Raw genomic sequence first — 23,918 nt, forward strand, 5'->3', positions numbered from 1 at the left:
TAGTCTGAACTATTCGCTTGTAACTATTTCACTGTTTATGGACCAAATACATATCACATCAACATTGGCCCTTCTGCCCAAAACTCAAGTTTGGGTTGATTCCAAAGGGTTAAATTGCCTGCCAATTTCTCGGGGCTTTAGGGACTCTCTTGGTGAGATCTCTTTGGTCAAGTTGTCCCCCATAACCTATCCAGTAGAAATACATCTCTGGTGGGAAAATAGTCATTCAATGTTCTGATCGTCTACAACATGGAAAGGAAACAATCCCTTCAAGACCCGACATTCAATAATCATCTGAATCTATAAATGGCCTTATATGTAAAGATTCCCTAGCATGGATGGAGGAATCTCCAACTGATAGCTATTGTATTCGGGCACCGCAGCTGTCAGAATACCCAAACAGTGACTGCCTCTGATTGGCTGCAGTTACTGTTCAGCTAACATTGCTCCACCCATCTTTCAGTCGAGCTGGGTGATGAGGACAGGGCCACACACAGCTCAAATTCTGAAATTCAAGTCATATATGGCCTGCTTAAGAGAAATGTTGAATGTCTCAGCAAGAAGCGGTTCCTCACTGCTCACAGTTCTCAGTGAGAGGTCTTTCCCTCAATGGGCACATACAGGGTTTACAGAAAAAAAAATGGAAACACTCCATAATTTGCAGGTGCGAAAGTGATGACATGTTTCGTGTTGAAAGCGGAAGTGATGTAACAATATTTTGCCTCCGCTATGTGATGAGACACCTAGCTAACAGGTGGGAAGCCTCACTTTCGTCATTCACTGCGTACGCTGCTAGTAATACGGAGTAATGTCAGAGCTTACTGAGCTTCAAAGAGGGCAAATTGTTGGTGCCGCTTAGCTGATGCCTCTACGACTGAAGTTGTTAATTTATTTGCCGTGTTGCGAGGTACAGTATCAAAGGTTTTGACAGCATATACAGTTTACGGGAAAACGTCGTCTGATAAGCATAAGCGCGGTCAACATGGTCAGCAGACCAAAAGAGACAAAAGGACATTGTGACCTGGAATAAGAAAGCAACTGCTGCAAAAGTGACTGTAGAGCTCAATCTCAGTCCTGTGAAGACTGAGTCCCATGAAGACTGAGATTGAGCTCTGCAATCACCTTTGCAGTAGGTGAACGGAACCTTTATGGTTGAACTAGATGGACTTTTGTCTTTTTTTCAGCCAGAATAACTATGTAATTGTGTAACCTTTAGATTCTAATGTTGATTTACCAGGTTGATTTATTACATGGACAAAATAAATGTCTGTCTGTGTTAAGGTACAGTAAGCAGCTGCAAATTTTAGTTTACAAAGAATAAAATAAATCTAAACCTATCACTAAAATCTCATCATGCTTTAATATGTTAATGTGTTTTCAAAAGATGTTTTCAAGATTTTGCACACGGGTGGCTGAGCCCATTCAATGTAAATGATGGCCTCTTCCCCCACCCAAGCAGCCTAGGTGCAGATTACAGGCTCCTATAGACATGAATGCGGTGCGCTGCTGTACTCGGGTATACGGCGGTGCTGCCATAAACTTCAGTATAACATATTGGTGAATGCAAAAAAAAAATCAGAAAGTTTATTGTTACAAGTTACAGTCTAACTGTACAATAACCTTAGATTTACCAAAACCAGGTAATAGTAGGACCTACGTAAATCACCCAATCAATTTACATCCAATCAAGCAGGCCCCTGCACTACAAAGTTGATGGTAGATCTAAAAAAGATTGTACAATCAGGCTGTAACGTATGTGGCGGGATTAAAGCTGAACTCCGGGTAAGCAAGTATTGGCTACACAGGAGGTATGAGTACTCTTTGAATCTTGGTGTGTTTTGTGTATATCTTCCAGATCTGTGCAGTAATCCAGTGTGACACTGTAAGGGATTTCCGGCAAGTCGAATCACAATTAGAAATGCGCATAGGAACTCCTGGAGAAGAGTTGTCGGTTGTGCGCATGTGCACACGCATGGCGAAGATTGGTGCCAGGCGGGCTATTTAAACAGTGTCTCTGCCCATGTTAGGTGCTGACTGGTCTTCAGCTCCCCCGTGTCCTGCTTGTTCCTGTATGATTCCTTTGTTGCTGACCCAGCTTGTTCCTCACCTGACTCTGATTGCTCTCCTGATTGATACGGATTCCTGACTTCGGCTCTGCTCCTGACCTTGGCTTTCCTTCTGATTCTGTACCGTGCTGCCCGACTGTTGATGACCCTGGCTATTCCTATGACACTGCTCCTGTCTCTTACCCTCACTACCTGCCTTGCTCTGGTGCACACCTGGCGATCTACAAAACCCGCTCTGCTTGTTACTACTGTGCCTGGATCAGAAGATCATCAGTCCTCCAAGGTCATCATCTGCAAGAGCTGCAAACAACAACTACTGGCGCTCTTGTCCCCCTGGTCCCTAGACTCCCTCTGTTCCAACTCGAGTGGGGTCAGGGCTAGTGACACAAGTGAGGCCGACCTCGTCATTTCAGTCTCCCATCAGGTACGTGACAGACGCTTTGCTTCCTCTAATAAAGACTGGTCACTGCTGCTCTCTCCCCTTGTGCAGGGTGAGTGGTCTGGTCTGCGCCCCCTCCTGTAGTTTCTGCAGGCAGCTTGTAGTGGGCGGAGCCTGCTGAGTCTTTCCCACAACTCTGCTCTCTGCACAGACTACGTACAGCTCAGCCATGATGGCACTTCTACTTTTACAAGGTTATACCTGGGTTTGCAAAGACATAAAGTGAATTTATATCCTTTGTGGCTATTATGGAATATATCTGAATAAACGTTTTTGTACCTGGAGTTCAGCCTGAAGTCAGTGGGGTACATTTACTAAGGGCAAATAGGCTGTGCACTTTACACTCTGCAAGTGCAGTTGCTCCAGAGCTGAGTAAATGAGGCAAAGCTTCACTTTATAAAGAATACCAAATCACATGCAAGGAAAATTTTAAAAAAATACAACATTGCTTGCAAGTGATTGAATGATGGAAGTCAGCAGAGCTTCCCTTCATTTACTTACCTACAGAGCAACTGTATTTGCAGTCTACTTGCCTTTAGGAAATCAACCTCGACGTGTCTGTGACAATCTGAAAGTTGTAATTATTTTGTCCAGCAGGCCATAAAAAAATAAACACATATTAGCAGACCTGGTCGAGGTCATTCAAAGCATTTTCTGTCTGAGCGCACCCCCTGCGCACAGCACAGCGCAATTATCCTGCTTCTCTGACCGTGCTGTGAATAGGTGTGGGGGGAGAGGGGGGGTACAGGGGGGAGGGCAAGTCTAATTACTGGTGGGGGCATTCAGCCTAAATATTCCCTGGAGGGACCCGGGTTTAAGTAGATGCCGTTGTCATGACAACCGCTCCTGTCAAGGCTGCTCGTCCTCTATGAGGCCTTACAACTTCCCTGATGTACAGGATCCGATCCCAGCCGTCAAACCCCACACTCCATGCATTGATTTTTCTAGTGAACCGAAGACAAGGGCCTCCTGCCTAATACACTCCAAAATGAAGATGCAGCCTTGTGCCTCCAGCCATGCAGATCACTGCTCACACCAACAAAAAGGGATTGTAAATAAAAGAGACACATCACACTGACACAATACCAACACCCATAAACGATGCCCCATCCTCAGAGCCATCAGGAAGTCTATGCAGTGACTGCTGACTGATGATCAGCATGTGCACAGTGAAATGATCCTTCCTTCAGGAAAAGGATCAAAGACCAGCTGCAAAAGATTTTCCAGATGTCTTCATCTGACTCCTGATTGGTTCCACCACTTTAGCTGCATTCTGTATCTCAGACTAATGGTGGCCGTACATGCTTTGATTTGTTTTATCTGATCGATGTGCAATTCAAAACAATCAAATCTGCAAACAACTGAATAGCCACAACTTCCTTTCTGATTGATTTAGACTTCATTTCGATCAGAGTGGATCATACTCAGAACAGAATATTATCAATCGTTTTGTATCAATCAGCAGCACTGAGAAGCTTTGCACACAAATACAATCGTATTTCGATCAATCAGATGATGAGATAACATGGTGGAAACAGAGATGCGACTGATAACGTACAATCATTAGTTTCAACGTTTCTTAACAATCATTTAAAATCCACTTTCCCATTTGTGACATACCGATCAAATGGATTGGTGACTATAGGATCATTATTCCTATAGGAAGAAATTGTTTTGAAAAGAAATTGATCATTTATCAAATCATGTATGGCCACCATAAGAGCTCATGTACACAGGCATTGGTTTTTTCCTGAGGATCAGCAAATTCCTTCTGGCTTCAATGCCGTAGTGTAGATGACAGTGTAGAGCCAGCATTTGACCTGCTTGGCTTAGGCTCCGTTCACACCTATGCCGTTTGCTTTTTGTTCATTTTGCAGTGCTTTTCGCAGTTCGTTTTGCGTTTTTCTACACTCGTTTTTGAAGCAGTTTTACTGCGTTCTGCATTTTGTTTAGCTCCTTTTTTTTTTTCTTAAAGTGAAATTTTTTTTCTGTTGGGCAGAATAAAAATGCAAAACCAAAAACGCACTACAATGCATTTCAGCAGATTCTCCATTAAACTCTATTGTAGCAAAAACGCTGCTTTTTGCTTTTAAAAAAGTCCCTGACCCTTTCCAAAAACTTAGCAGCTCAAAATAGCATAGATATGAACATGTTCCATAGGAAACCATGTTAAATGGACTGTGGTGCCTTTCTGCAAAAAGTACTAAAAAGCGCATTGGTGTGAACCAGGGGCGGACTGACAACTCATGGGGCCCCCAGGCAATAGGGGATCATGGGGCCCCTGTGTCCTCACCCACCCTCAAACCACACCCAAAAAAGCCTATGAAAGGTACTAGGGGCATCTCATGGGGCCCCCTACTGACCCTGGGCTCTCGGGCAGTGCCCGAGTGCCCAAATGGTCAGTCCGCCCCTGGTGTGAACAGGGCTTAGTGTTTTTTCAGACACAAACAGGATTGATCAAAGCTGACATAATCTGGAACAGCTGTGCATGGCAACCAATCAGCTTCCATCTTCAGCTTATAAAGTTAAGCTTTGAAAATGAAAGATAGCAGCTGATTGGTTCCCATGTAAAACTGCTCCAGATTCTGTCTGCCCTGGTTTTAATAAATCTCCCCCAGCCTGTTCTATTGGGGTGCAAGTGCAGGCAAAGCAGGTCAGACGCAGGCTTTTCCTGTTAAATGCTGGATTTTCTATTTGATCACATGCGTTCAAGCAGTACTATGTTTGAATGGAAAAGGCTGCGTTTGACAAGAACACCCATCTACATAAAGGGACCCAAACACAAGGATGACAGTTGTCCAATTTCACCATTTTTAGTTAATCCAGCAGTGAACTCAGACCGCGACTTCTTGAAGGTCGAAGTTAAATTGTAAGTAAACCCTAATTATGAACTTCTCTTATTCCATTCCCTTTGGTTTGTTAAATATATCATTGAAAGTGTTTTGTTGCATATGTTTGATAATTGCCAAAAATAATTGATCCTGCCAGGAATCTTGTCAGCTGATAACTTCCTGTATTCTCTGCCTGCACTGCATTGTTATCAGTTATATTGTTCCTAGTTAGCTCTGAGGACTACAGACCCACAATCATCTATTTATGTAAAATGGGACAAGAGGAGGTCTATGTAGTCCTGCAGTCCGAGAGTGACAACCATGGCTCCCTCCAGAGATACAATAGATCAAATGAGTGTTGTCACCTTAGCACTGGAAGGGTGTAACTGGCAGACTTATTAGGAAAAAATAAAGAAATAAAAAACCTTAAAAAAAAAAAGAAGACAGATGCATCCACTATATCTAAGAACAGGTGAGCTGCAATACTGAACTTTTGTTTTCGGATTAGGACACACCTTTACTAAACAAGCAGAAGGATCTTGACTTGGCCTATCCCAAGAAAAGCCAATACCTGAGGTGTCTACAGCTCGCCTGTCCTGCTGCTCCTTAATAGCCAAACATGGATGACCAGCCAAGCCAAACATTTGTGTTTACAGGCGCACGTAAAGACAGAGGGGCCCGGCTGGGTTATGTCTACCCATCTCATGACCTTCTTCTGCCAATCACAACTTAGTTTTCTGTAGTCAAATAAGAAATTATTTCTGATTGGCTGCTATGGGTTGCGGCACCTTGCGCAGTAATAACTTGCCTATAAAGTACAGAATGACTACTTACCTGTCCCACCCAGCTCATGCCTCCAATCTTTGCTGTCTTGAGGAACTACAGTGGGTGAGGAGTCTTCAGCTTTCCAGAATGTGTCAGATACCTGATGCCCCACTTGAGCACAGTAGTTCGATCCGCTGGCTCCTACATCACTATTGTGTCCTGTAGTGTGGTTGGAGGCCGGTGGACAGAACCACAGAGGCAACAGGGGACAAGGCATCAGATACACCCGGAAGTATCAGCGAACTGTGGCTCCCAATGCTCTTTAAGGGAGTGAAGTATCACTGTTCCACCCAGTAGAGAGGTCAGTATAAAGGATCTTCTTCTACAGGGGACTGCTGCTTAATTTAATATCCTATTTATTACAGATATGCAGCACATGATATACTGTACATTTACACCAGTACCCCCAAGGAGCTTACACACTAAGGTCCCTATCTCACATATGTAGGCCAGTTCAGACTGGAGCCAATTAGCCAACCAGTATGTCTTTGGAGTGTGGGAGAATTACCTAGGGCAGGGGGGGTCTCTAAACTTTCTAAACAAAGGACCAGTTTATTGTCCTTCACACTTTGGGGGGGGGGGCAGACTGTGGCCAGTGGGAATAGAAAAGGTCTTGACTTTTCTACTCCCTGTGGGAAAAAACAATGCCCTATCTTTTGTGTAAGTAGGAGAAGTTGTGCCTCGTCATTGGGAGGAATTGTGCCCCATCATTGGTGTCATTGGGATATGATTGGGAAGAATTGTGCCCCATTTTTTATGTCAGTGGGAGGAATTTTGCCTCATCATTGGTGTCATTGGGAGGAATTGTTCCCCCTCATTGGTGTCAGTGGGGGGAATTATGCCCCATCGTTGGTAGCAGCACACAAAATAGTGCCCCCAAGGGCCAGATAAAAGCAAGCAGGGAGAACATGCAAACTCCATGTAGGTTGTGTAATGGTTGGGATTTGAACTGAGGACCTCAGTTCTGCAAGGCAGAAGTGCCAACCGCTGGGCCAACTGTGCTCTATATCTGTACACTTGGCAACAGGGTTGTTTTATAATCAGATTGTGTGTGGGCGTTATAGTATAGATGACTCTCTACTACATCATTATAACACAGTACAGATAACTCTCTACTACATTGTTATAACACGGTACAGATGACTCTCTACTACATCGTTATAACACGGTACAGATGACTCTCTACTACATCGTTATAACACGGTACAGATGACTCTCTACTACATCGTTATAACACGGTACAGATGACTCTCTACTACATCGTTATAACACGGTACAGATGACTCTCTACTACATCGTTATAACACGGTACAGATGACTCTCTACTACATCGTTATAACACGGTACAGATGACTCTCTACTACATTGTTATAACACGGTACAGATGACTCTCTACTACATCGTTATAACACGGTACAGATGACTCTCTACTACATCGTTATAGCACGGTACAGATGACTCTCTACTACATCGTTATAGCACGGTACAGATGACTCTCTACTACATCATTATAACACAGTATAGATGACTCTCTACTACATCGTTATAGTATAGATGACTCTCTACTACATCGTTATAACACAGTATAGATGACTCTCTACTACATCGTTATAACATTCTATAGATGACTCTACTACATCGTTATAACACAGTATAGATGACTCTCTACAACATCGTTATAACATAGTATAGATGACACTCTACAACATCGTTAAAGCACAGTATAGATGACTCTCTACTACATCGTTATAACACAGTATAGATTACTCTCTACTACATCGTTATAATATAGATGACTCTCTACTACATCGTTATAGTATAGATGACTCTCTACTACATCGTTATAGCACAGTATAGATGACTCTCTACTACATCGTTATAACACAGTATAGATGACTCTCTACTACATCGTTATAATATAGCTGACTCTCTACTACATCGTTATAGTATAGATGACTCTCTACTACATCGTTATAACACAGTACAGATGACTCTCTACTACATCGTTATAACATAGTATAGATGACTCTCTACTACATCGTTATAATATAGATGACTCTCTACTACATTGTTATAGTATAGATGACTCTCTACTACATCGTTATAGCACAGTATAGATGACTCTCTACTACATCGTTATAACACAGTATAGATGACTCTCTACTACATCGTTATAATATAGCTGACTCTCTACTACATCTTTATAGTATAGATGACTCTCTACTACATCGTTATAACACAGTACAGATGACTCTCTACTACATCGTTATAACATAGTATAGATGACTCTCTACTACATCGTTATAATATAGATGACTCTCTACTACATTGTTATAGTATAGATGACTCTCTACTACATTGTTATAGCACAGTATAGATGATTCTCTACTACATCGTTATAACATAGTATAGATGATTCTCTACTACATCGTTATAATATAGATGACTCTCTACTACATCGTTATAACATAGTATAGATTATTCTCTACTACATCGTTATAACATAGTATAGATTATTCTCTACTACATCGTTATAACATAGTATAGATTATTCTCTACTACATCGTTATAACATAGTATAGATTATTCTCTACTACATCGTTATAACACAGTATAGAGGATTCTCTACTACATCGTTATAACAGTATAAATTACTCTCTACTACATCATTATAACATAGTATAGATGACTCTCTGCTATACCATCATAATATAATACATTTTTGTACAAAAACTGGAGCTAAACTAAACAGTTGCCCAGGTTGCCTGTTTCCTTACACATGACTGGTCCCTCTACTTTGTTCTAATTTGTCTAAATGAGCCCCTCACTCAGGCTTATTTCATAACTTAAAGAGCAATGCACAGTGCTTCAATGCAACCCATCAGAACCCCCGTAATGCTAATTTGACTGAAATTTGATTGGTTGTTATTTATTTTCCACATCATTTGTTATGCTATTTGTTAAAGTAGCCTGGCTTTTGGGGCATAGAGCACAGAACCTGCTGGGACTTGCAGTTTCCTAGCAGCTGGCATGCTGCGTTCTTCTCAACATGCCTACCATCCTCTAAACTAAAATTCCTCCAAAATATATCCAAAAGGACACTGAATAATGCTGATCCCCTCTGGGTCATGCTCTTTGTAAGCGCCTGATATTTTTCTGTACCATTTCATTTTGCACCTCCGCCTGTGTCCTGGGGGGACGCGGTGTCTGATTCCTCCCCAGAGGATGGCTGTCACTGTGACTGAGGCCACACAGATGCACACACACTGGCTCTCATTTATAAAAATTGCAGCTAATGGAAAATAATGGTGTCGCTCACGTCAGCCAATTACCTGTTTTCTGACATCCTCTTACCTGTGTTAAATACGGCTGGTAAAAAGTGACCGGCTGGTTAGGGGCAATACCTCCATTTATCTTTACAATAGTGTCCACCATGGATTCCTACTGTATGTTTTTCATTACCATTCATATGTTCCCTTTCATTGCAATAAATAGGCTCATTAGACCAGAAAATGAAGTATGATGGAGGCGGGTGACACTAATGAAGCATCATCTGTGTTTTTTAATCTCCTCCACTGATGCAGCACAATGTATTTATGTGATCTCATCTGGGTACATATCTGTTATTCTTCCACCATTACCCAACACTGCTGATGATACCTTTAGTATTCTGTACCTAGCCATTTTCATTTGGGGGTTCTGGGTTTCTCCCCCCTTCTGTGGGTGCTGCATATGCTGTCTGCTTTCCCATTGGCTGGAAATGATGTCATTGCTCCTAGAATCGGGTAATAAGCTGTTGGTGGAGGTGCAGGAATGGTGCCGTCACCACTGCTACACCCAGTCATTCATATATCGCTCTGTCTCTCGTCCTCTGTAACCCTTGCTGTGCCAGGACCGCAGCTTTACTCCTAGACATACAAGACCAATTCCACTGGAAATTTCACCGGTTCCATCTGAAAGCTCCAGTATATACAGCTCTACGCTATCACCTTCAGAGCCTAGCATCTTAACCTGCAGAACTTACAATCTATAGATTTTTGCTTCAGTGCTGGATGTGCAATGCTGGTGGGTTAGAATGGCTGCCTCTAAGGGAAAAAAATGTTTGGGGAGTGGGGGAGCACACCCACCACCCCTGATAAAATGTCTATATAACTTAATTATCCATTCCACTAATAACACCCCACAGACCAGAAGAATGCAAATCCCATCAGAAAAGAAGACAAAACACACATGTTTAACTCTTTTCATGCTTCCCAAGAATGCCAGGGGTATAGAGTGACGTCATGGTGAGCTTCCTCTGATCCGGCAGTCTACCTTAAACCCAGAAAGTTCTCTACATACAGTATGACATGGGTGATATTGTTGCATGAATCCACAACGCTCTGTCTGGGTGATGTCATTTAACTCCGGTCGGTTACCAGTCTTATTCCCAATCTCTCCCCATAAGCTGCAAAAGAGTCATGCTTCCATGCAAAGCACGGTGAGCCTTTGCAACCAATCATGTATCACCTGTGTCTGTTTAAAGCATTCAGAACAATAAAAGCTTACATCGGATTGGTTGCTATGGCTTACCGCACTTTGCACATGGCTTCTTGGCTAATTCATGCCTACAAGTAACACATATGTTCACAAGCACTCTCAACAAACACCACCGGTACCAACTGATTAAATGAGCCACCAACCTGTCATATTATACACACAGGAAAACTACCTTTAACGCTAGGAGAAAATTACATTTTTTAAACTCTATTACCAATCAGGATAAAGTCCCCCATGATTAGATGTCATCTCGGCATATTCATAAAACAGATGGAAAACCATTGCCATATAACGTGCTGTAACTCATAGTAACCAGCTTTCTATTTACTCTAGCCTTAAAAATTAATTCTGATTGGCCGATATGGGCTACCGCACTTTGTAGATTGCTTGATTGCTCTAATTAAAGAAGCTCATAGGATTTTAATAGTGGATATGAAGCATGTCTGTCTGCACAGAGCTCCTTACCTGCACCTGCATGAAAGAGCCCCGGTAGAAGCAGCATGCAGCTGCTGATAGGGCACTCCACAAACTGCACCTTTCAGTCATTGTAAAAGCAGATCCTCCATCCAAATACACAGAGAAGCCGGGAACCTGCAGCCTTTCCCCGTCCTAGAGTGTCCCCCGGTCTGGTGGCTGTCAGCTGTCTGTGTGTAGCAGCCTGTACAGCTGATGCTCCCTACTGGTGCTGATGCTGCTGCTGGATTGCAGACTGATGGTTCATGCATTACCTCATCTCTTGTCAGTAGAGCATCATGGGAGGAGTCTGGTTCTCATAGAAATTCACCTCCCCCCCCCTCCCTCCTCCTACCATGCTCTTATCTCCCAATTCCCTTTCTGCCTCTCTGGGATCACACCTCCCCTTTTCCTGGGTTTTGGAAGGGAAGGAGGGCTGCTTAGTCTGTGAATGAATGAGATTCTACTGGGTGGGGGCAGGGCAGGAATCCGAGGTCATCAGGAGCGCCTAGAGATGCCACCCAGGTGACCTAATGCTAGCTATAGGCTTAAAACAGCGCTCTGCAGATTCATCGATGATTCCTCGCTCGTAGTTTTCTGCAAACAATCAAAGCATTAATATGACCGATTTTGCATGGAAAGTTATACGTTTGAGAAATACGCACACCAAATGATATTGATCTGCCACTTCCAGGTGCAAAAAGCCAGATCAGAACAATGATGACCAGATGATGAAGGTGCGGGTGTGTGTAGATAGGAAGAGGCTGAAGGAGATCAGGGCTAAAAATAGTGAAAATAGTAAAAATTGTATGAAAACATGGCCATGATTTATGGTACACCTTAGCATACTAAATATTGTCCAGCTCGGGTTTATGTCTCCTTGCATGGGCAAAGCACAAGTACACTTTAAAGCTGAACTCCAGGAAAATGAAAAGTCCTTGCTTGCTTGGTCTCCAAACTGCAGCCCAGGGGCAAGATGTGACCCTTTGCTTGCCTTTATCCGGTCATTGGGGCACTAATCCTTACGCTGATACGAGACACTATTCTGCCTACTGACACCAACAGTGGGCCACTATTCCTCCCAATGATACCAACGATGGGGCACTATTCCTCCCAATGATACCAACAATGGAGTACTATTCCTCCCAATGATACCAACGATGGGGCACTATTCCTCCCAATGATACCAATGATGGAGTACTATTCCTCCCAATGATACCAACGATGGGGCACTATTCCTCCCAATGATACCAATGATGGGGCACTATTCCTCCCAATGATACCAATGATGGGGCACTATTCCTCCCACTGATACCAATGATGGGGCACTATTCCTCCCACTGACACCAATGATGGGGCACTATTCCTCCCACTGATACCAATGATGGGGCACTATTCCTCCCAATGATACCAACGATGGGGCACTATTCCTCCCACTGATACCAATGATGGGGCACTATTCCTCCCACTGATACCAACGATGGGGCACTATTCCTCCCACTGACACCAATGATGGGGCACTATTCCTCCCACTGATACCAATGATGGGGCACTATTCCTCCCAATGATACCAACGATGGGGCACTATTCCTCCCACTGATACCAATGATGGGGCACTATTCCTCCCAATGATACCAATGATGGGGCACTATTCCTCCCAATGATACCAATGATGGGGCACTATTCCTCCCAATGATACCAACGATGGGGCACTATTCCTCCCAATGATACCAATAATGGAGTACTATTCCTCTCAATGATACCAACAATGGGGCACTATTCCTCTCAATGATACCAACAATGGAGCACTATTCCTCCCACTGATACCAACAATGGGGCACTAATCTTCCCACTGATATGAGACACTATTCAGCCTACTGACACCAACAGTGGGGCACTATTCCTCCCAATGATACCAACAATGGGGTACTATTCCACCCAATAATACCAACAATGGGGCAGTATTCCTCCCACTGATACCAACAATGGAGCACTATTCCTCCCAATGATACCAACAATGGGCTGTGATTGGCTCTGTCTGTACCATCTGATCGCTAACAGCACAATTGCATACAATGGATGGCATGAAAGGAAGCTATCAATGGTATACAATTGTCACGTGATCTGCTGCGATTGGTCACAGCGATCACAGGACATTGGCAGTGGGCTGGTGTTGTGATCTGTCATCAACTGTGTCCTGTGACAGATCGCGCCGCTGCGCGAGCAGCACCTTCTGACAGGATGTCATTCTCTGCTTTAAGGTAACTGTCTGTGCCTCCCCCACCTCTCCCTAAACGTTTATCTGTCATCTCTCTCGATCCAGCACTTTCCCAGCTGACAGCTCCACTCTCCTCTCTTCCTGCATTGTTGGCCTTTACTGAATGCAGCCATTGGCTCCTGTTGCTTGCTGTCAGTTAGATCCTGCGAAGAGGGAGTGGGGGTGGGGCCAAGCCATGATGTGCTTGTCTATAGACGCACACAGCCCAGCTTGGGAGCGCAACCACAGAAGTGCCCCCATAGCAAGCAGCTTGCTATGGGGGCACTCGGAGAAGAGGATCAGCAGATAGTGCCAGTGGCTAACCCCAGAAGAGGAGGTTCGGGGCCATTCCACAGAGCATGTAAGTATAACATGTTTTTTGTTTTAATTTAAAAAAAAAGTGTAGCTTTATAATCACTTAAACAGTAAGTTTGCTTACACAGAAGCAGTAGTGTCTTTCCTACCATTTTCAGGTAGCTGGGAGGCACAGGTGCAGCATCCAGCTCCACTACCAGCAGCCTGTTAAAATCGATGACAGGCTGAAATATGCAATGGCTGGACACAGCGGGACGCTGTACCAAGTGGTACTCGCATTTAGGGCAGTATGTGCTCAGGGACGCATGCCCAAATGTAGGAATTCTTGGTTTTGGGCACCTATGCCTCCCAGGGCAACGAAAACATTGGGATTCAACACTGATAGGCCAAACCGCCCATGTGCATGAGATCTAGGATAGATGGAGCCCCCAAATACAAACAGTCTGTATACAATTATAATAGTTTTCTTCCTCATTATAATTTGGTGATCCTTTGCAATCATAAAAAGCCCTCGGCTTTTTAGGACATTGGACTGTAGCTTGCCACCATACCCAGCAGATTTGAAGGACAGATGATCTGGCAAGGATAACACTATGGACAAGTGTGTCCCTCTTGGCACTCAATTGTTTGACAGAAGCTTCCTTGTTTGAAGCTGCAGACAGACAAGCCGCCAGAATGTGGCTTTTGAAAGCAGCATGTTTTATCCTGAAAGGGTTTTCTAGCTACAGATCACTTGAAATACCCCGATTGTACTGCAGTTACTAAATGAATTCAATTTCTTACTTTCAGCTAGATTCTGTATCTGCACCAAATCATGTTCAGGTAACATACTGTAATCACTGATAGATTAATTTAAAGGCAGTGGTGGGGCAAAAACTACTACGTTAATCTTGCCAAGAGCCTCTAAGAGATATAAGAAGCTAATTGGGAAGTCAATTCAACCAGGATCTAAAACAACAGTTCTTGCTGCTTTTGGCCTTTAACCTTTTCACTGTCAGATCCAGCTTTTCACAAATGTTAAAATGCATATTTTAGGTGAAGGTTAGTTCAAACCCCAACACATTATATATTCCTCTGATAGCAGAGACCCTGGATATTAAAATGTTGCTAGTTCCAATTTTTTATGTCACATTTATCAAACCCATATTATATTTTCAGTAAAAATACACTAAAGTTAATTTTGGTGCACACAAACACAGTATAGTATTTTTGGTAAAATATAAAAGGTGAGGTTGTGCCGAGTAAATAGATACCAAACATGTCAAGCCTTAAAGTTGCACACATCCGTGAAAACAACAAAAATATAGTACACAAATCTTTCCATAGACAATACTTTAACGGCTTGCCATCCGCCCTATTTTACAATTCTCACTAAAAAGTATGTATTGTGTTTTTGCAAGTATGTTCTTCTTAACTTACGTTTGGGAGTAACAATTTACCGTAACTTGTTCATTTTTTTATTTTTCTTTAGCCAGATAAATATTTATATGGAATATTTCATATTTACCACATCCAGCCAGCAGGTGGTGCAACCAAGCCTGTTTCTACAACATTTTTGTCATTAAAGAGGATCTTCACCTTAGAAAGAAATAATTAAAAGTAAGCAGCTACAAATACTGTGACTGCTGACTTTTAATAAAAGGACATTTATCTGTTCAGGGATCCAGCACTGTCCTCACCTAGGTTGGTTCTTTACTGGTCCTCAGTCCCCAGTGCCAGCATGTTTACTGTGGGAAGCTGGCTGTGTCTTCTCATAGACTTCTGGTAATTTTGATGTGTGAATGGCCCCCCAGCCTTCTGGTATCTGTGATGTGTGAATGGTCCCCCAGCCTTCTGGTATCTGTGATGTGTCAATGGTCCCCCAGCCTTCTGGTATCTGTGATGTGTGAATGGCCCCCCAGCCTTCTGGTATCTGTTACGTGTCAATGGTCCCCCAGCCTTCTGGTATCTGTGATGTGTCAATTGCCCCCCAGCCTTCTGCTATTTGTGACATGTCAATGGTCCCCCAGCCTTCTGGTATCTGTGATGTGTGAATGGCCCCCCAGCCTTCTGCTATCTGTGACATGTCAATGGTCCCCCAGCCTTCTGGTATCTGTGATGTGTGAATGACCCCCCAGCCTTCTGGTATCTGTGACGTGTCAATGGTCCCCCAGCCTTCTGGTATCTGTGACGTGTCCATGGTCCCTCAGCCTTCTGGTATCTGTGACATGTGAATGATCCCTCAGCCTTCTGGTAGCTGTGACGTGTGAGTGGTCCCCAAGACTTCTGGTATCTGTGACGTGTGAATGGTCCCCCAGACTTCTGGTATCTGTGACGTGTAAATGGTCCTCCAGCCTTCTGGTATGTGTGACGTGTGAATGGTCCCCCAGTCTTCTGGTATCTATGAAATGTGAATTGTCCCCCAGCCTTCTGGTATCTCTGACGTGTGAATGGTCCCCCAGCCTTCTGGTGTCTGTGACGTGTAAATGGTCCCCCAGCCTTCTGGTATCTGTGACGTGTGAATGGTCCCCCAGCCTTCTGGTATCCGTGACGTGTGAATGGTCCCCCAGCCTTCTGGTATCTGTGACGTGTGAATGGTCCCCCAGCCTTCTGGTATCTGTGACGTGTGAATGGTCCCCCAGGCTTCTGGTATCTGTGACGTGTGAATGGTCCCCCAGGCTTCTGGTATCTGTGACGTGTGAATGGTCCCCCAGCCTTCTGGTATCTGTGACGTGTGAATGGTCCCCCAGCCTTCTGGTATCTGTGACGTGTGAATGGTCCCCCAGCCTTCTGGTATCTGTGACGTGTGAATGGTCCCCCAGGCTTCTGGTATCTGTGACGTGTGAATGGTCCCCCAGCCTTCTGGTATCTGTGACGTGTGAATGGTCCCCCAGCCTTCTGGTATCTGTGACGTGTGAATGGTCCCCAAGCCTTCTGGTATCTGTGACGTGTGAATGGTCCCCCAGGCTTCTGGTATCTGTGACGTGTGAATGGTCCCCCAGCCTTCTGGTATCTGTGACGTGTGAATGGTCCCCCAGCCTTCTGGTATCTGTGACGTGTGAATGGTCCCCCAGCCTTCTGGTATCTGTGACGTGTGAATTGTCCCCCAGGCTTCTGGTATCTGTGATGTGTGAATGGTCCCCCAGCCTTCTGGTATCTGTGACGTGTGAATGGTCCCCCAGCCTTCTGGTATCTGTGACGTGTGAATGGTCCCCCAGCCTTCTGGTAGCCGTGGCATGTCCCAGAGGGCAAAGGTGGGGGGCAAACTTCCACTCCGTTCACCCAGTGGAAGTGAGAGCAGCCACCTATCAAAACTAGGTACCCACTCCCCAAAAACAATTATCATGTGCCAAATGTGGTAGAGGGCTGAAGGACATAAAGAAGAAATTCTCCTTTACACCCTTTATTTCCCGACTTTAAAATTGTGACACAGATGTCTATGCAAAAGCAGTGCATGCACTACTTTAGAAATCAGTGTGGCTCCAGCCAAGTCGGTACCGCACCAATATGACCACTGTAATTGTGGACAATAGGGTGCAACTTGCCATGCGATTTGCAGGTCATATGGCATGCAAATCACATGCCAAGTCTCACCCGGTGTGACCGGTGACTCAGGGTGAAGTTCTGCTTTAAGGCCTCATTCACATGGGATTTTAGTCACAGATGCATCAGGAATCAAGTGTATTCCTGCAGCTGGATTCACAGGTGGCTGGTGATAGTGTCCGCAGCTGTCCACGGGTATTCACAAGTAATTGGACATGAAGCGATTACCTGCAGCCAGGGACAGATGATTGATTGCCCCTGGACACAAACTATTTGTGTTCACAGACAATCATCTGTCTCTAAGGCTGACCATACATGGGTTGAATTCTAAACAAAATTGCTTTAGAAAATCTAAAATCTTGTGCATTTTGTAAATTGATGGTACCACCATTGATATTGGAATTCGACCAACCAAGCCTTCAATTTCACCTCATGATGCTACAGAAAATTTTTTTTTGTGGCTGGGAATCTTCTTTTCTTTCCAGGTCACAGATAATGCTCATTTATTTTTTGATTATATTTCTCTCACAATATTCCCATCACTGATTAGAAATTTGTTAGTTTTTCAAAAAAGTTACATTATTTCTGATCACTCAAATTCGATGGCTGCACGAAAACTGGGCAATGCTGCGGCTCACTAATGGTATGGTACGAAAATTCTTAGTTACGATTTTCGAAAGCAAATTCTTTCAGAATTCAACCCATGTATGGCCTGCAGAAGGGCTGGTTCACACCAGATGCAGTCCAGTGTGTTTTTTTTCTGCATCAAAAATGCATGCACAATGTTTTCCATGTATTCCAATGACCCTAGTTCACACCGGTGCAGTCAGTGGCAGTCAGTTTCTGGTGCAGAAAAAAAAAACACGCTGCATTTTTTCTGCACAGAACTGTACTGGAACACAGCAAAGCACATCAAAAACGCACCGGAACAGAATGTGGTGTAGACTGTAAGCAAAAACTAGCAAGAGCTAGTTTATACTAGCGTTGCTCTCTGAAGAGGGATCCATGTTCAGAACGCTCTTCAGAGGGCATTTGACAGGCAGTGTGGAGGTGTTTTATGGGCTCCTCAGCACCTGTTTTAACCCCTTAAACCCTGCACAACTGAATGCTTGCAGAACACCCCCATTCAGTTGAATAGGTTGGGGACAGTAGGGATAATGTTTTGAAAAGCATTTCAGCCACAGTAAATGCACTTCCCCCTCCACTGCCTTTGCAGAACGCGGTGTGATGTACAGAATCGGATTGCATCAGTGTGAATACCCATGCGATCCGATTCTAGTGCGGGCAAAAAAAAAGGGTCCTGCACCTTTTTGGTGCGGATGCAGTGCTGTTTGAGTCATACAACATGTATAGCTCCAATTGCACTGCACAGAATTCACATGTGATTTGCACAGGAATGCGGTTCCTGTGCAAATCACATGCGATGTTCCACAACGCAGAAGTGTGAACCCGGGCTCAAACAGACTTTTATTCCTTGCTAAAACATTTTTATATAAATATTTTTATATGTGTAAATGAAAACGCTGTGGACTGTGATGTAAAGGGGAACTCTGATGTAAAGGGGTTTCTGGTCACCAGAACGCCTCCTTACAGGAGAGTCCCCGGAGTTCCCCTTACATCAGAGTCCTCAGAGTTCTCCTTTACATCAGAATCTACAGGGTTCCCCCTTACAGTGCAAGGGGGATCTTTGTGGACCCTGATGTAAAGGGGAACTCTGATGTAAGGTGGTCACCAAAACCCCCCCACTTACATCACAGTCAGCAGTGTTCCCCTTTACATCAGGATCCACAGTGTTCCCTCTTATATCAGAGTTCCTCTTTACATCAGGGTCCACAGAGGTCTCCTTGCACTGTGGGGAGCTAGTATGAAATTCGTTAGTTCTTTTTTTATCGTACTACTATGTACGCAATAAAGATGTTCTACTCTTTGCTCTATGATATATTTATTTGACAGATATTTACATCCCTGACCTCAAAAACATAGAGCAATGACCCCAGTGTGAAAGGAGCCTAAATCATAACTGGCAACAACCAGGGCATTGCATTGGGGCAAGGCTCACACACTTTGCTGTGTATCTCTTTTACTGACTGTACCTTTTCTGAGCATTGTCTGCAGACTTGATGAATGGAGGATAGACGGAGGATCCCTCACTCAGTGTACTCCTGTGCCTGTGTGTTCACTTCACACTGACAGCTGCCTCTGCCCGCTGTGCTGATGATCTGATGTCTGCCATTTGCCACCTTCCAACCTGCCGCTGATTCCCTCCCAGCCTGAGCCCACCGTTCCTTCAGCACTTCTCTGGCAGGCAGTGAAGAAGCGGCTGGGAGTGATGTTATTTCGCCAGCAGGGAATGCGAGGCAGAGCCGATTTAGAAAAAAAATAGTCTTTCCATTCTACAGGTCCTATCTCTCTTCTCATAGAGAAGGATGCCCCTATAGGAAGGGGGCACGTAGGCACATGCCTATACTGCCTAATGGGAAATCCGGCCCTGGGCCTTAGAGACGATTTCTTTTAATTTGGAAAGAGTTTTTCTTAATTTCTCTTAAAAATCTTTCTTGTTCGAAAAAGCAAATCCTACAAACCTGCTTTGAAAATTGTGAATGTGTCAGGGATCGGTGTCCCTGCCTCGATGCGCCGGGCGGCGCATGCGAAGGACTTCGATGCATTCTAATCAGCGAGCGATCGCGATGGCCGCGCATGTGCACTCGCGATCGCGAGCCTGGCACCAAGGACAGCGCAGGGTGGGCTATTTAAACGGATATAGAGGTATGTCAAATTGCCGTTTGGTCTTTTGTGCTCTGTTCCTGATACCTGATCCTGTGTTACTCCGTTGCCGACCTCTGCTTTGTACCTGACCCTGCTGATTGTATCCTCCTTAACCCTTGGCTTGCCTGACCATCCTTCTGCCTGACCCCTTTATACCGCGCTGTCCGCTAGTTACTGAACCCGGCTTGTGACCTCGACCACTCTCTGCCTTCTCCTCCGGTACCTCGCTGCCCGCACGTTGCTGACCTGGCCCGCCTGACTACGCTTCCAGCCACCCAGACGACCCATCCATCCCGCAGGGATCGTTCCTGGTTACCAGGTCTGCCAGCCTCTTCACAGCAGACTCCTTACCCCGCACTCCTCTGACGGTGCTCTCTACAATTGTCGGATGTACTCAGGGGTCGCAACCTGGTCTCAGTCTGCTCCAAGTCCATCCCCGCCATCAGGGGCCCTGGTGAATAAGCAGATTGGGACTTCGACCCCGCGCCCTGAGGAAATCCGTGCTGTGGACCGATAGAGACGCCGCCAGGCGGATCGTGACAGAATGGATTGGGCAAGTGAAGAGTCTGTTCCCTTTCCGACTAAAAAAGTAAGATGATTTCCTATGCCTCCGATGGTTGTAAGTGATGGACACCACTAGGAGGCTGGCCCAGGGCCGGATTTCCCATTAGGCAGTGTAGGCATGTCCCTACAGGCGCCCTTCCTAGAGGGGCATCCTTCTATATGAGGAGAGAGAGAGAAATGGAGAGACGACCTGTAGCATGGAAGGACTTTTTTTTCTCTCAATTAACTTGCACGCATTTGTTGATAAAATTATAGTTCCACCTCACATTCCCTGCTGGCGGAGTAATATCACTCACAGCCGCTTCTTCTGAAGATATATTTATTTTGAGAAACAGATGCAAGTGCAGCACTCACAACAAGGAAACTAATAGAAATCAGACCTGGAATCCAAGAGCGGGTGCTCTTGCCTGTGATCAAGGCTATCTGCCGAAACGCGTTAGCTCTTTTTTATCTCACTACCATGCAAGCAATAAAGAAGTACTACTCCTTGCTCTTTGTAAATTTCTATGTCAGATATTTACAACCGTGTCCTTAAAAACATAGCGCAATGAGCCCAGCTAATGAATGATTCTCAATATTTCTGTACAAGCAAAGTGGGTGACCCAGTTTCTGGGTGGGGGAAGAGATCAAAGCCTCTCTGCAGTTGGGAATTTCTTAGAGTACCTGCAGCAAAAGATACAAACGATGCCGTATTTCAGAATCGGCTTCCTTTTAAATTGCAGAGGAAGCCAAACTATGTAGTAAGTGTAATTTATGGGAAAAAAAGATATATTTTATGTTCCCCTTTTGCTATTTTTAGGCAGGGAGTGTAAACATATTCACACTCCCAAGAGCAGACTCATTCCCCTTCCACTCAATCATAGTGGAATTCTTTCTGTGATTCAGATATGCAGAGTTTGCAAAAGTGACACAGCAAGCTCAAAACAACCTTTCACCATGACATCTGGTCCTCCATCCGCTTCCATCTCTTATGTACTAATCATTCAAAAACAATAATTAACTCATTAGAGGTCATTTACTAGGAGAGCAAGCAAATGGATTTTTGAAAACAGATTAATCGCATGTCTACGCGTAGATTTTCCTGCCTGGGGGTTCCTAATGTGCGTTGATTGTGTGCTTTCTCGGATGCAGTGAAATTTATTCTCGGATGGGGAGGAGCTGAGTGAATTAGAGGTATTCCTAGCTAAATATGGAAATTTCCAGAGAAGAAAAATATGACACTAGGTTACCGTAAAACATGGCATGGGAGCTGCTCATTCAAAAGGGAATGTATACTTGTTTTGCACATTTTTATGGTCAGAACGTAAAAAATAACATTTGTAAAAAAAATGTTTCTTTTTCAGGTAAATTCATTACACAGTTTTATATGCAATCAGCAGGCAACATGTTTTCCGTTTTCACCTTATCTGCCCTTTTAAAAAGCCTTCTGTTTACAGACTTCAGTAGCTCAAGCTGAATACTGCATACATGATATCTCCCCCTTCCTCCCTTTAGAGGGCTCATTCTCAGTTTCAGCCAGAGGCAGAACATGTGAAAAGAAACATCTTTTGCTATACTCTCTATTTAGAACAGTGAGCTCCAAATTGAGGCCAGTGGGCCAGAGGCAGCCCTTTTCTTGCCTTTGGGACACCAACGAAGGGGCACTATTCCTCCCACTGACACCCACAATAGGGCACTATTCCTCCCAATGATCACTGACACCAACAATGTGGAATTATTCCTCCCACTTACACCAGCGATGGAGCATAATTCCTTCCACTGACACCAATATAGGGGCACTATTTCTCCCACTGACACCACCAATGGGGTAATATTACACCCACTGATACCAACAATGGGGCACTATTCCTCCCACTGACACCAATGATGGACTAATATTACTCCCACTATCATCAACGATGGGGAACTATTCCTCCCCTTACACCAACAATGGGGCAAGATTTCTCCCACTGACACCATAAAGGAACACTATTCCCACTACTGACACCAACGATGGAGTGCTATTACTCCCACTGATACCATCAATGGAGCACTATTCCTCCCACTGTTACCAACAATGGCGTACTATATCTCCCACTGACACCATGATGGGACACTATTCTTCCCACTAATACCAATGACGGGGCATTACTTCTCCCACTGATACCAACAATGGGGCACTATTTCTCCCACTGACACCAATGATGGACTAATATTACTCCCACTAACACCAACGATGGGGAACTATTCCTCCCCTTACACCAACAATGGGGACACAATTCCTCCCACTGACACCAATGATGGGGCACTATTCCTCCTACTGATACCAATGATGGGGCACTATTCTTCCCACTGACACCAATGATGGGGCATTGCTTCTCCCACTGATACCAACAATGGGGCACTATTTCTCCCACTGACACCAATGATGGGGCACTATTTCTCCTACTAACACCATGATGGGACACTATTCCTCCCACTAATACCAATGATGGGGCATTGCTTCTCCCACTGATACCAACAATGGGGAACTATTTCTCCCATTGACACCAATGATGGACTAATATTACTCCCACTAACACCAACGATGGGGAACTATTCCTCCCCTTACACCAACGATGGGGCACTATTCCTCCCACTGATACCAACGATGGAGCACTATTTCTCCCACTGACACCAATGGGGCACTATTCCTGTCACTAATACCAATGATGGGGGACTATTCCTCCCACCGACACCAACAATGGAGCACTATTTCTCCCACTGACACCAATGGGGCACTATTCCTCTCACTAATACCAATGATGGGGCACGCTTCCTCCTCTTACTAACCAAAGGTAGTTGTTTTACTCCCGTTGACCACCAAGCCTGAGGCATGGTTTACTCTCATTGACACCAGGGCATTTTCTACTCTCACTTTCCACAATCCAGCTCCCTAAAGACTGAAGACTAAATAGACCCTTTGTGTAGAAAGTTTGAAGATCCCTGCTTTTGTACCATGAGAACCTTTTTCATTAGTTAAATGATTATCTGTAGAACAATATAGTAAAAAAAAACACACCTGTTCAAGAACAATCAACTTCAAAGAAAAAAAATAAAGTGATATTACTGTTTCCCATTAAATAGCCGAAGAAACCTGAACTGAGGGACAATATAATATCTATTTGGCATCTAGGATTCCTCCATGATGAGCCAGATGGAAAACAAAGAGTAAAGAGGTAATAGATGAATCTTACCTTGACATACTCGCTCCCCGCATCCACGGTGCTGCATGTGCTGCAAGAGAAGATGGAAGAGTTAGGACAAATGAAACAACAAAGGGAAACGCTACAGCAGAACACATGGGGTGACAGCACCATTAT

The 23,918-nt window shown here is 44.4% G+C and overlaps 1 protein-coding gene across 3 annotated transcripts in view; it reads right to left on the reverse strand.

The window, feature by feature from the left end:
* Window positions 1-23,918, reverse strand: part of SH2D3C (SH2 domain containing 3C) — a 71,088-nt gene that overhangs the window by 27,428 nt on the left and 19,742 nt on the right. For 2 of the 3 annotated variants that reach the window (XM_089668999.1, XM_089668997.1), the window contains exon 2: window positions 23,793-23,832. In XM_089668999.1, the coding sequence (XP_089525125.1) occupies window positions 23,793-23,832 (40 nt within the window). Of the gene's footprint in view, window positions 1-11,165; window positions 11,422-23,792; window positions 23,833-23,918 lie in introns of those variants that run through there. The other variant, XM_089668998.1, reaches the window with a different exon arrangement.

This window comes from Staurois parvus, unplaced genomic scaffold (assembly GCF_062004578.1).
Source record: "Staurois parvus isolate SC_StPar_1 unplaced genomic scaffold, SC_StPar_1.0 ptg000068l, whole genome shotgun sequence".
Classification (NCBI taxonomy): Eukaryota; Metazoa; Chordata; class Amphibia; order Anura; family Ranidae; genus Staurois; species Staurois parvus.